Below are 15,219 nucleotides of genomic sequence, written 5' to 3' on the forward strand. Positions count from 1 at the left end.
CTCATGTGTACCCCTCTGTTAGGTATGACACATGATATAACTCATGTGTACCCCTCTGTTAGGTATGACACATGATATAACTCATGTGTACCCCTCTGTTAGGTATGACACATGATATAACTCATGTGTACCCCTCTGTTAGGTATGACACATGATATAACTCATGTGTACCCCTCTGTTAGGTATGACACATGATATAACTCATGTGTACCCCTCTGTTAGGTATGACACATGCTATATCTCCTGTGCACCTCCTTTTATTATGCATGACACAAGCAGGTTGTCAAGATCCCAGACAACAAAAGCCACATAATGCCAAGTAGGCACACATTTAAATATTCAGTACAATGATATATAAACCAGGAAGTTTATAACTGAATACACACCTAAAAAAAGGTTTAGCTGCCCATTCATCGAGCCAATCACTTGTTAGTATTGGCAAAGCCCATGAAATACAAATAAAGCATTTTTTACATGTCCAACTACCTGGTTCATGACCATAGAAGGCAGGAACGTCCCCCACCCTGTCACTGCTGAGTTAGATAGGTTTCCTAACGTTCAGGAGCAAAGTGCTTAATCACACTACCAATACCCTTCTTACAACAAACCATTCAGCAGTAATATATACCAACATCTCAAGTCACACTTAATTATTGTATTTGGCGGGGGGGGGGGGGGGGGGGGAACTTACAACGACTGCTCTATTACAAAATAGTCAGGTAGTGGTATAGTTTAGGCTGTTGTATGCTAGGAGTTGACTTAACTTGATAGAGCAAAAACAAGCTGTATAGAATTCTGATGATTTCAAAAGTCATAAATGAGAGCAAAAAAAAGTTCCCTCCAAAATATAAATCAAACTTAGAACATCTATTGTACAACAAACTGTATAACACTGCTATCACCGAGGGACTACTTAACACCTAGCTTAGGGGCTTAGCTTATCAATGTACAGATTAGTGAACTGGGAAACAGGCTGAAGATATAGGACTAATCTCAGTCGGAGGGTAGGCACTAACGATGACCAGAATTACTATGTCTATCTATATGGTCCAAAAGTTGAACCTGGTCCTGTACCATAAAACCATACTATAAGTGGTGCAAGGCCATAAACACATATAACCCTAGGGTCCTCTTACAGGTCAAGTGTTTTATTGTATCTAACATTAACACTAGTCCAAACACCACCTCAAACACCACACCAAACACCACCCCAAATAATACCTCAAACACCACACCAAACACCACCCCAAATAATACCTCAAACACCACCCCAAATAATACCTCAAACACCACCTCAAACACCACCTCAAACACCACCCGAAATAATACCTCAAACACCACCCCAAATAATACCTCAAACACCACCCCAAATAATACCTCAAACACCACCCCAAATAATACCTCAAACACCACCCCAAACACCACCCCAAATAATACCTCAAACACCACCCCAAATAATACCTCAAACACCACCCCAAACACCACCTCAAACACCACCCGAAATAATACCTCAAACACCACCCCAAATAATACCTCAAACACCACCCCAAATAATACCTCAAACACCACCCCAAATAATACCTCAAACACCACACCAAACACCACCTCAAACACCACACCAAACACCACCCCAAATAATACCTCAAACACCACACCAAACACCACCTCAAACACCACACCAAACACCACCCCAAATAATACCTCAAACACCACACCAAACACCACCTCAAACACCACACCAAACACCACCCCAAATAATACCTCAAACACCACACCAAACACCACCTCAAACACCACACCAAACACCACCCCAAATAATACCTCAAACACCACACCAAACACCACCTCAAACACCACACCAAACACCACCCCAAATAATACCTCAAACACCACACCAAACACCACCTCAAACACCACACCAAACACCACCCCAAATAATACCTCAAACACCACACCAAACACCACCTCAAACACCACACCAAACACCACCCCAAATAATACCTCAAACACCACACCAAACACCACCTCAAACACCACACCAAACACCACCCCAAATAATACCTCAAACACCACACCAAACACCACCTCAAACACCACACCAAACACCACCCCAAATAATACCTCAAACACCACACCAAACACCACCTCAAACACCACACCAAACACCACCCCAAATAATACCTCAAACACCACACCAAACACCACCTCAAACACCACACCAAACACCACCCCAAATAATACCTCAAACACCACACCAAACACCACCTCAAACACCACACCAAACACCACCCCAAATAATACCTCAAACACCACACCAAACACCACCTCAAACACCACACCAAACACCACCCCAAATAATACCTCAAACACCACACCAAACATCACCCCAAACACCACCTCAAACACCACACCAAACACCACCCCAAACACCACCCCAAACACCACCTCAAACACCATCCCAAACACCACCCCAAATAATACCTCAAACACCATCCCAAATATCACCCCAAACACCACACCAAATAATACCTCAAACACCATACCAAATATCACCCCAAACACCACCTCAAACACCATCCCAAACACCACCCCAAATAATACCTCAAACACCATCCCAAATATCACCCCAAACACCACACCAAATAATACCTCAAACACCATACCAAATATCACCCCAAACACCACCTCAAACACCATCCCAAACACCACCCCAAATAATACCTCAAACACCATCCCAAATATCACCCCAAACACCACACCAAATAATACCTCAAACACCATACCAAATATCACCCCAAACACCACCTCAAACACCACACCAAACACCACCCCAAATAATACCTCAAACACCATCCCAAATATCACCCCAAACACTAGTCTACATATATATGATGATACAGTTTGTTTTCCTCTCAAAGTAATATGGGGTGACAGAATTCATGAAAAGACATTGTGTAAAGTTAATCATATTTAACTAAGCTGTGCTTGAACCATGTATAAAAGGAGGAAAAACTCGGCGGAACTACCTTTGTTTGAAGAAGATAATTATTATTTAACTCATTCACCCATGAGGACACATTTGAGCTCATCCAAATCAAAGGTTGGAACAGTTCATTATGAAAACTCAGGGGTGAATGAGTTTTATTGATTTCAGTCACTTCATTACAACTATATAATATCTGTTCATTTAAAATATTCATCTTGAAGGAAATGTTCACATAAGAATACACCTTTTCAATATCATTTAAATGAAGGTGAGTATATTCCTGTATAAATTAAAGTATACACCTTCCCATAATTAACATATGTACAATTAAGATTCAGCACTGCACGACTAAACAGGGTGTGATGTTCACTTAACACTGCGTTAGTTAAATACAAAAAATAACATTTCTGATTTGTCAACTTGTTGTATTAAGATGTGATTTTACAAATACTATTGGAGATAAGTGATGGATGGATATAGAAAATATACACGAACTGATATTTAGTCAAAATATAGATGAACTGACATTTAGTCAAAATATACACGAACTGACATTTAGTCAAAATATAGATTCATGAGTATAGAATTCTTCCTTTCAGGCTATCTCTAACAAATTCATCTTTTATACCTTCAACTATCCACAGTTGGAATTCATTGGACCTTTCAGTACGATCATTGACTATATTGATTATATCCTTTCAAAAACTTGTTAACTTCAAATGTACAATCTCCTCGTTCTGTGAACATAAATTTAACATTTTGCATACACCCTTCCTTCTCCACCCTAACCTTCTACCGTTCCCAAAATACATATATGTACATTATTTTTACCATATGTATTGAGGAGAAGACTTTATCTTGTTAAAATAACTTGTTGTCCAATCCATTGGTATCTTTGTACAATAAAATATGTTTAAACTAAACTATAGATTCATTACCTGAAAATGAAATCATGTATCATCTGCTTAGAGGCAAAGTTAACTTCAGTTAAGAAATAATGAATAGGAAGAATTTAGAATTACATCTGTGGTAAATGTCTGTAAAATGTTAAGAATTTACAGCAGCTGATTTGAGAGTAACCCTATATATCACTTTGTTTATTCGGTAACTATACAAACATACCCTTTCTCAATTTATATATATACACATGCTAATATAACCGTTAAGGAAAATATGATATGTACGGTAAACCTTCGGTCAGTTCGAACAAAATTAAATAAATATTGATGAACCTGTTCGGATAATACAAAATTATGCTTCAGAAAATAAGCGTGAGTTCGAACTATCGGCAAAAATTTCGGCAAAGTGCAAACAAGTCACAAACATATACCCGACATATTTTCTTCACCGGAGTATACCTCTATATATCCAATGTAAGGTCGATACGTAACAACGACGGCCTGGCATAGAACAATGGCACATTTATAAATGGGTAAAATGATAGTATATTATTTAATTCGATGTTAATTGATCATTAAACTTTCTTCATTTCGTGATAATTATGATCGTTATTGCGAAGCAGAGGCCATTGTGTAGGCCCCGAAACAGTACACGTTTCATTTGTGACACAAAAGTTAAGACTACCTAGCTTGTATCAGAGACCTAAATATTGAGTCTCTGTGTGGTTAGGTTTTATTTGAATCAGAAACTATTGTATATATTATTTCGTAATGAATGGTCCGTTTAATAAATTGAAAACATAGTCTACATAACCTGTATCGTTTACAAAGCGTTACTGTATCAGTACAGTAAATATAGGTCTATATGTTAGTAAAATTAGGTCAGAACATCAACATGTCTGCTTTAAATTATAAGTGATATAGTCCTAATACCTACCAAACTTATTTGACACCTTCAAAATTACCCATCGCTAATTTGGACACCTGTGGATTGTTTGGACTTTGACATGAATGCTAATCACGTCACTCACCATGGCTGGGCGGCCGATTCCTACCGGGACATCGTGTCCTGCCCTACCTGGTGTGAGGCACACGTTTACAGGTAATACCTTGATTGGCAATAATTAAGGGATGTCTGGTCGCAATAAAATAATCAAAATGCTTAGTTAACACTGTATTTGACAATACACGGGCGATTTCTTAGCGTACAGCCATACAGCGTGACATCAGTTCGTACTGATCGCATGTTATTTATACATTGTCAGGGCCTAAGTTGAAATTGGCTGTCTCGTGCACGACGTATTTTCCAAACAATGTAAAAAAAATGAGTTTATGGTTTGTCTGTCACAGCTGTACTGCAATGCTCACACATACAACTCATTACCCTAAACGTGTCTATCGATCAAAGTATTGGCATTTTTCTGGGGCCGATCGCAGCGAGCTTTCAATGGAGTTTGCCGAAAAAAATTCTTACTTTACGTTTTCATTTGACAAGTTCAGACTATCCGAAATAAGGTCAATCAGAGTTTGAACTAAGTTCAGACTATCCGAAATAAGGTCAATCAGAGTTTGAACTATCACTAGCTAGAAAATTATTGTTTTTATTGAAAAAAATATGTGTTCGAACTATCCGCCGATTCTAACTGACCGGAGGTTTACCGTATGTGTACTTTACTTAGAGTCCATATTAGATATATTCCTGTTTGTTAAATGTATATGAACTTATCTATTGTTCTGATTTCATCATAGTACTATTTTTTCTTCACTAATATGAAATGTATTGTTATCTTCATTAAGATGAAATAAAGATAATAGCATGCCTATATTCAGATAACCCAGTGTGTAAGGATGTAAGATCTATAAATACAGTACTGACATTTGGTGTGTAAGGATGTAAGATCTATAATACAATACTGACATTTAGTGTGTAAGGATGTAAGATCTATAATACAATATTGTCATTTGGTTTGTAAGGATATAAGATCTATAAATACAATACTGACTTTTGGTGTGTAAGGATGTAAGATCTATATATACAGTACTGACATTTGATGTAAGATCTATAAAAACAGTACTGACATCTGGTGGGTAAGGATGTAAGATCTATAATTCAATACTGACATTTGGTGTGTAAGGATGTAAGATCTATAATACAATAGAAATTTGGTGTGTAAGGATGTAAGATCTATAAATACAGTACTGACATTTGGTGTGTAAGGATGTAAGATATATAATACAATACTGACATTTAGTGTGTTAGGATGTAATATCTATAAATACAATACTGACATTTGGTGTGTAAGGATGTAAGATCTATAATACAATAGAAATTTGGTTTGTAAGGATGTAAGATCTATAAGTACAGTACAGACATTTGGTGTGTAAGGATGTAAGATCTATAATACAATACTGACATTTGATGTGTAAGGATGTAAGATCTATCAATACAATACTGACATTTGGTGTGTCAGGATGTAAGATCTATAAATACAATACTGACATTTGGTGTGTAAGGATGTAAGATCTATAATACAATACTGACATTTGGTATGTAATGATGTAAGATCTATAAATACAATACTGACATTTGGTGTGTAAGGATGTAAGACCTAAAATACAATACTGACATTTGGTGTGTAAGGATGTAAGATATATACTACAATACTGACATTTAGTGTGTAAGGATGTAAGATCTATAAATACAATACTGACATATGGTGTGTAAGGATGTAAGATCTATAATACAATATTGACATTTGGTGTGTAAGGATATAAGATCTATAAATACAATACTGACATTTGGTGAGTAAGGATGTAAGATCTATAATACAATACTGCCATTTGGTGTGTAAGGATATAAGATCTATAAATACAATACTGACATTTGATGTGTAAGGATGTAAGATCTATAATACAATACTGACATTTCGTGTGTAAGGATGTAAGATCTATAATACAATGGATGTAAGATCTATAATACAATACTGACATTTAGTGTGTAAGGATGTAAGATCAATAATACAATACTGACATTTGGTGTGTAAGGATGTAAGAGCTATAATTCAATACTGACATTTAGTGTGTAAGGATGTAAGATCAATAATACAATACTGACATTTGGTGTGTAAGGATGTAAGAGCTATAATTCAATACTGACATTTAGTGTGTAAGGATGTAAGATCAATAATACAATACTGACATTTGGTGTGTAAGGATGTTAGATCTATAATACAATACTGACATTTAGTGTGTACGGATGTAAGACCTAAAATACAATACTGACATTTGGTGTGTAATCTATAATACAATACTGACATTTGGTGTGTAACGATATAAGATCTATAATACAATACTGACATTTGGTATGTAATGATGTAAGATCTATAAATACAATACTGACATATGGTGTGTAAGGATGTAAGATCTATAATACAATGGATGTAAGATCTATAATACAATACTGACATTTGGTATGTAATGATGTAAGATCTATAAATACAATCCTGACATTTGGTGTGTAAGGATGTAAGACCTAAAATACAATACTGACATTTGGTGTGTTAGGACGTAAGATCTATAATACAATACTGACATTTAGTGTGTAAGGATGTAAGACCTAAAATACAATACTGACATTTGGTGTGTAAGGACGTAAGATCTATAATACAATACTGACATTTAGTGTGTAAGGATGTGAGATCTATTATACAATACTGACATTTGGTGTGTAAGGATATAAGATCTATAATACAAAACTGACATTTAGTGTGTAAGGATGTAAGATCTATAATACAATACTGACATTTAGTGTATAAGGATTTAAGATCTATAATACAATACTGACATTTAGTGTGTAAGGATGTAAGATCTATAAATACAATACTGACATTTGGTGTGTAAGGATGTAAGATCTATAATACAATACTGACATTTAGTGTGTAAGGATGTAAGATCTATAAATACAATACTGACATTTGGTGTGTAAGGATGTAAGATCTATAATACAATACTGACATTTGGTGTGTAAGGATGTAAGATTTATAAATACAATACTGACATTTGGTTAGTGAACAGGATTTGTTCCCATACAATTATTATTACAGTATGGTACCCGGAGTTATTTGTACCTGAAAGTGGCCAGATCTCATCAAGCTTTCTTTATGACACTGTATCAGAGTGTGGCTAGACTAGTGGTGTTCTATTTTTATCATCTGATTACAATCAACACCCATTCACACACCACCATGATTTAGCCTATGGTCATTTCAGCCATTAGTTACAACTCTGTGATTTCATTCTTCAAGCAATTTTGTTATCATGTTATAATAACAATAAAATAATGAAGTACGAAATTTAAGATGGAACTGAATGTTTTCCCGGAGGAGGTATCGTACATGTCTATACACACTGATATTTATACTGAAATCTTCTCCACCTACATGTCTTCAACCTTCCTACTCAGCCCAAGTATTGCCATTATAGAAGTATAGATAGTGTGTCAGTCTGGCTGAATTTTTTACTATTTAGACAAGCTATAATCGGAAAGCAATATGTGATGGACGTATGGAAATATGTTCATGTTTTACGAGGAACATAAACTTGTTGACTGTATTTAGTCTGACTTTTTTTTTATCATGCCCTTGTGCATTTATTTTTATTCATTCAGTTTCCGATACATTATCAATATTTTATCTTCAGAAATTTCATGTAACATTGTATGTTACATTTCCAATAAGAAAACAGATCTTAATTTATTCATCATTACTTGATTTTCCTTCAACCCATCTGAAGTGAAGTTCAGTGATGATATTTACGATTCCTAAAAAACAGCATATGACAATAATGATATACTGCTTGTGACTTGGAATATTTTTTTAAATCAAATATTTTAATTTAATATAAGTCTACAATTTACTATCATGTGGTAATATAGGTGTGAAAAAAATCAGTAAAATTAAGTACAGCCATGATTAGCTGGCACTATCAGTGACATCACCTTACCTACGTCAATTTCACAGATCATGCCCACCAACCAAGCTATGTCACATAATGACTATCCCTCTCCCGACACTGACTAACCAAGCTATTTAATGGCCATTGTTGTTGTGTCTGGTCTGATCCACTCCTTAGATAAAACTAACCATGGGATTACATAGGTATTATAAAAGTGACCACAGAAACAAAACACCTGTACACTCCACTTACATAATCAGAAGGGAAGCTTATAACTTAACAAAGTCACATTATGTTGGTAAAGACTGTCATCATTTTATTGAGTCTTTTAATCAAGTGTATTAACATTCTTAATAGAAAACCAACAGATTTTGAAAACAATGTGTAAAACAACAACTCAAATTACAACTGTTTAAGACATGCAACACACAAAAATATTATTCTGATTACTGAATCTCAAGATTTGATAAAACAAATTCTCAAAAATATGTACATTTAAAAACTGGCTCAATAAACACTTGACTGATTACGAACCGCATTAAAATTTTACCCATTTAACATACCATGTGATGTCCATTTAAACTTAACTTTTATATGTATGTATGTGTATGTTTTATATGTGTGTATGTATATGTTTTATATGTGTGTATGTTTTATATGTGTGTATGTTTTATATGTGTGTATGTGTATGTTTTATATGTGTGTATGTTTTATGTGTGTATGTGTACATTTATTTTAAAACATGTCCAGTGTTAATATAGATCTTGTATCAGAAAATTAAGGGTCAAAGAAGACCAAAATACAGGCCATGAATGCCCATTTAGATATGCTAGTATGCCTTGTTTAAGGAATACTTAAATTTTCAAGAGCTATAAAAGAGCGATTTTTTGTTCAACAATGTGGTAAACAGTATAAAAGCAGAAAAGTTCAGAATATACCCAGGTACTACCACCTGACCAGTCACAGAGGTAATTAGCAGCTTAGTCTGCAGAAATGTCATTTGGTAGGTATATGTCACAAGGTAAAGTTAACAGACTGATGGCATGATAACATAATAGGATTATCTTCTGAAAGGCATAAATATAGGTATCTTCTACTTCTGATGCAATGCCTACTGATGCAAGATCTTGATCATGTAATATCGTTCACAATCATAAAGTGTTTACATTAAAATGTAAAGATAAATGATGTATGTGCAACTAAAAAACAGTGTGTAGCTTGAGCATTTAAACATAAAGATACAAAAGCATTTATATTTGATAGCCATCTGTATATCTTATCTTGCTATTTTCTTACAAGAAATGATAATTTTACATGTAGTACATGTATACAGTAAACCCTACGTAGCTTAATATGGTTACGTTGTACCAGGCAAAAAATTAAAAGGAAAATAAGTAACCTGTGTGTTATAGGTCTGTTTAAGATACAGGTTGTATCTGATGTTAAGAGGTCAATTCGGAAATCAATACAAATTGTATTGGATAAACATATAGTTTCAGGATTTTTTTACTCCAGTGAGTTATTTTTACTAGATTCCATTTACATGTTTATTTCCAGGCTAAATATTTAGCTGTATGACAAGAGATCAATTCAGTCCTTTTGATCATCTTTGATCAATATAGATTACCGTCTAACTTAAGTTACAATCACAGAGTAAAGTAATACAAATGCACATGTAAGGCACTATGGATCTAAACCACAGAACAAAGACAAAGGAAACATACTACGAAAAATTACTATCTTATAAAAACTGTTGTGATACATTGCATGAAAAAAACTTTTATATTTACAGTGTGTGTATCTAGTAGTAATTGCAATCAGACAAACAGAAAGTAGACATGACCCAGTAGCATCAGTTGAAATAGATTCTCACAAGATGCATCACCCACAAACCGTTTTAAATATATCTATCCCTTCAGATAAAACAAGAATATAGTAACAAACGTATAGAACTTGTTGAAACTCACCACACATTCTTGATCTGTACGAAAACAACAGGGAGCGGTTGATGCAAGTGTGTTCGTCTACTAACTGTCAAGCAATGCCACGTTACGGCATGTCAGTCGCTTATATACTTGAAAATTTCGTAAGATCGAATACACTTCCGGGTCGAGACAAAGCAGGTTGTGTGTGTTTGTAACCTTGGCGTGTTTATAAGTGAAGTTTTATTTAGAGTTTTGAGGAATTCATATAATATACGTCGTAAATACATTAGGAGTGCCAAGTTTCACAAATAGATGAACAGCAAGTATTAAAAAAACGGATTTACAAACAGCTATCGGATCCGCGTTGTAAGACACAAGTGACAAGAGGCGGCCAAGCATGTCTGGCTAAGCTAAGGGAACAAAATATCAAAAGAGAAATTGAGAATGAAAAAACACACATCTGTATGCAACTATATCTACTTAAAGAGATTGTCATCAATATAGAGTTTCAAATACAAAAGAGTTGCTTTTGATATCGAAAACTACGTGAAAGGGTTACCTGGATACAAGGAGCCCTAAGTAACAACCGCGATTTCACTCTCGTGATACCGATTGAATTGGTTGAAATTAATGAGGATTGTAATAAATATGTACAATCCTCAAATTTCATTTACAAACAAATAGGCCTAACTTAGTGTGTCAACAAATGAATCGCCACGTGTAGCCGTTACCGGTTTCGGAGCGGGCACTATGATTCAGTGTTCTAAGAAAGACAACTCGAATATAAACAAGAACATACAAAACCTCCCGGAACTGGTTATTAGCTCACCTGGCCCGAAGGGCCAAGTGAGCTTATGGCTCCGTCCGGCGTCAACTTTTTACTTTAAACAACTTCTTCTCATTAACCAAAAGGCCTGGGGTGATGATATTTTGCCAGAAGCATGCTGGGATGAAGGGCTTCCAAGTTTGTTCAAATAAATGACCTTCATCTATTTTCAAGGTCACAGGGGTCAAATACATTAAAATCTTTAAGCAACTTCTTCTGAATAACCAAGAGGCCTAGGGTGTTGATATTTGGCCAGTAAGATGCTGGGATGAAGGGCTGCCAAGTTTGTTCAAATGAATGACCTTGATTTATATTCAAGGTCACTGGGGTCAAACATGTTTAAAACCTTTAAACGACTTCTTCTAAATAACCGAAAGGCCTAGGGTGATGATATTTGGCCAGTAACATACTGGGATGAAGGGCTACCAAGTTTGTTCAAACGAATGACCTTGAATCATATTCAAGGTCACAAGGGTCAAATATGTTTAAAACATTTAAACAACTTCTTCTGAATAACTGAGAGGCCTAAGGTGATGATATTTGGCCAGTAACATGCTTGGATGAAGGGCTACTAAGTTTGTTCAAATAAATGATTTTAAATCATATTCAAGGTCACTAAGGTCAAATATGTTAAAAACATTTAAACAACTTCTTCTCAATAACCAAAATGCCCAGGGTGATGATATTTGGCCAGTAGCATACTGATATGAAGGGCTACAAAGTTGGTTCAAATGAATGACCTTCAATCATATTCAAGGTCACAGGGGTCAAATATGTATAAAACTTTAAACAACTTCGTCTTAATAACCAAAATGCCCAGGGTAATGATATTTGGCCAGTAGCATGCTGAAATAAAGGGCTACCAAGTTTGTTCAAATAAATGACCTTGATTTATATTCAAGGTCACAGGGGTCAAATATGTTTAAAACCTTTAAACAACTTCTTCTGAATAACTGAGAGGCCTAAGGTGATGATATTTTGGCCAGTAACATGCTGGGATGAAGGGCTACAAAGTTTGTTCAAATAAATGATTTTAAATCATATTCAAGGTCACTAAGGTCAAATATGTTAAAAACATTTAAACAACTTCTTCTGAATAACCGAGAGGCCTAGGGTGATGATATTTGGCCAGTAGCATGCTGATATGAAGGGCTACAAAGTTGTTCAAATGAAAGACCTTCACCCATATTCAAGGTCACAGGGGTCAATTGTCTTAAATAACCTTTAAACAACTTCTGATGAATAACCAAAAGGCTCAGGATGTTGATATTTAGTCAGTAGCATGTTTGGATCAAGGACTACTATGTTTGTTAAAGTGAATGACTTTGACTTATATTCAAGGTCACAGGGGTCAAATTTGTTTAAAATCTTTAAACGACCTCTTCTGAATAACCATGGGTCCCAGGATGTTGATACTTTGCAAGTTGCATCCTGAGATGAAAGGCTATAAAATTTGTTCAACATAATGACTTTGTTCGACTTTCAATCACAGGGGTGGAATGTTTTAAAAGAAATTAACAGGATCTTTTGAATGAATTTTAGTCATAAATACTGATATTTTTCCTGTAGCTTAATTTTAGATCACTTTTAAGGTTACAAGTGTGAGATTTATACCAGGTGAGCGATGCAGGCCCATTGGGCCTCTTGTTCAAAGTATCTTTCAGCGTCTTTTCTTTTTAAATATACTTCACAATTTAATTGCTGAGTTATTTTTTCTTTGGTTTCTTTGTAATTAATTCCCTGTGTTTATTTCAACTAGTCTAGTATATTTAGATTTATAATAAAATCTAATCCAACATTTTTACCAGTAAAATAATGGAATTTAGTCCGTGATAAAATATCGTTTTTACGATGAAGGTGAAGTTGTTTTTTATCTGCAGTGGCACATTATAACATAATAAATATCATTACTTTAATACTAAACCGACCAATCAGAGAACAGGGTTTATTGTGAAAATATCAAATAAAGGGCGTTGTCAATAGTGACGTCACTGACGTCCTAGCATATTTTTAATTGGGAGCTGTATGTCATTCATTTAATCACTCATGCCAGGGAATTAGATTCTATCTAAATCCGTGCTCATGCCATAAGCACTAGTGAAATATATCAAAAAGTCCCACCATTCTCGTGAAAGGCAGCTGTTGATGATCCATCAAGGAACTAAGAGTATGCCGTCTGTTTACTATTTTTTCGCGTATTTAGGTTTTGATGGATGGTATGTTCTTCTTATTCTTCTTGCTCAAGAAGAATGAGAAGGCAAAACTAGATTTTGTTTTTTTTGCAAATTTTTATATCGAGGTATGTAATTACCTTATATGGAAGTTTGTGATGACGTTTGTAGTGAGACTAGTAATTACTTTATGTAGAGGTTTATAATTAACTTATATGGAAGTTTGTGATGACGTTTGTAGTGAGACTAGTAATTACTTGATGTAGAGGTTTATAATTATCTTATATGGAAGTTTGTGATGACGTTTGTAGTGAGACTAGTAATTACTTGATGTAGAGGTTTATAATTATCTTATATGGAAGTTTGTTATGACGTTGTAGTAAGACTCGTAATTACTTTATGTAGAGGTATGTAATTATCTTATATGGAAGTTTGTGATGACGTTGTAGTGAGACTAATAATTACTTTATGTAAAGGTTTTTAATTAACTTATATGGAAGTTTGTGATGACGTTGTAGTGAGACTAGTAATTACTGTATGTAGAGGTTTGTAAGTACCTTATATAAGGAGGTTTGTGATGACGTTGTAGTGAGACCAGTAAATACTTTATGTTGAGGTTTGTAATTAACTTATATGGAAGTTTGGGTTTTGCCAGTGTTCATCTAATTTATATACAATTTGTTTAACTGTGCTTGAATTCACAACATTAACGGATTGATCCATATATCAACAGTTTCTAACTTTCAACCTTGGATGCAATTTGTTAATATTAAAGTTGTGCCCACGTGTAGATGATCATTCCTTGATACTAAAATATGTCGGATACTTCATAGTCATATTTCCCGGACGATAGTTTGTTAACTTCTATCATGTCCTAGCTCTATCGTGTCCTGTACCTGTCTAACTTTAAAGTAGTACAAATATCGGTATACTGTAGATATTGTTATTGAAACGTTTTCATATGATTAAACACAAGAAGACATCCTATAAAGAAAATATCGAACAGGCTATGGCTGCAATCACAGGGACCTGAAAATTGTAACAGCTTTATTTAAACCTAAACTAAGGTGTTCAGAGTAATTTTACTCGTTTTAGGGTTTAGATCAACATTCGATAAAAAAATGCTACCCCCAATGATTATATGTAACAAATTATCAGGTCCATATGGTTTCAATTAGAAATGGCGAGCAATATATCTTTGTTAGCTCATTTACAGTTATCATTTTCTGGTTGAAAACCTTTTCTATCTTGTTTACATATAATGTTCATATATATACAGAATTTAAAAGATTTTCTAGAAGTTGATATATTTTCCAGTTAAGGACAATGTTTACGAGTGTTCCTGGTAAATCAAGTGTAGGTCCTATTACAATTTATGTTATTAAAATCCGGGATCCGTTTTCATTTTTAGTTATAAATGAAATCCGGGATCCGTTTTCTTTTTTAGTTATAAATGAAC

At 34.7% G+C, this 15,219-nt stretch overlaps 1 protein-coding gene across 6 annotated transcripts in view; it reads right to left on the reverse strand.

The window, feature by feature from the left end:
- Nucleotides 1–10,926, reverse strand: part of LOC110451509 (glutamine--fructose-6-phosphate aminotransferase [isomerizing] 2-like) — a 128,314-nt gene extending 117,388 nt beyond the window's left edge. For 5 of the 6 annotated variants that reach the window (XM_021499571.1, XM_021499568.1, XM_021499570.1 and 2 more), the window contains exon 1: nt 10,806–10,925. In XM_021499571.1, coding sequence (XP_021355246.1) covers nt 10,806–10,812 — 7 coding nt within the window. In that variant the 5' untranslated portion in view covers nt 10,813–10,925. Of the gene's footprint in view, nt 1–10,805 lie in introns of all 6 variants that reach the window. The other variant, XM_021499567.1, reaches the window with a different exon arrangement.
- Between the last annotated feature and the right edge of the window lie 4,293 nt (nt 10,927–15,219).

This window comes from Mizuhopecten yessoensis, unplaced genomic scaffold, assembly GCF_002113885.1.
Source record: "Mizuhopecten yessoensis strain PY_sf001 unplaced genomic scaffold, ASM211388v2 scaffold6113, whole genome shotgun sequence".
In the NCBI taxonomy this organism is placed as follows: Eukaryota; Metazoa; Mollusca; class Bivalvia; order Pectinida; family Pectinidae; genus Mizuhopecten; species Mizuhopecten yessoensis.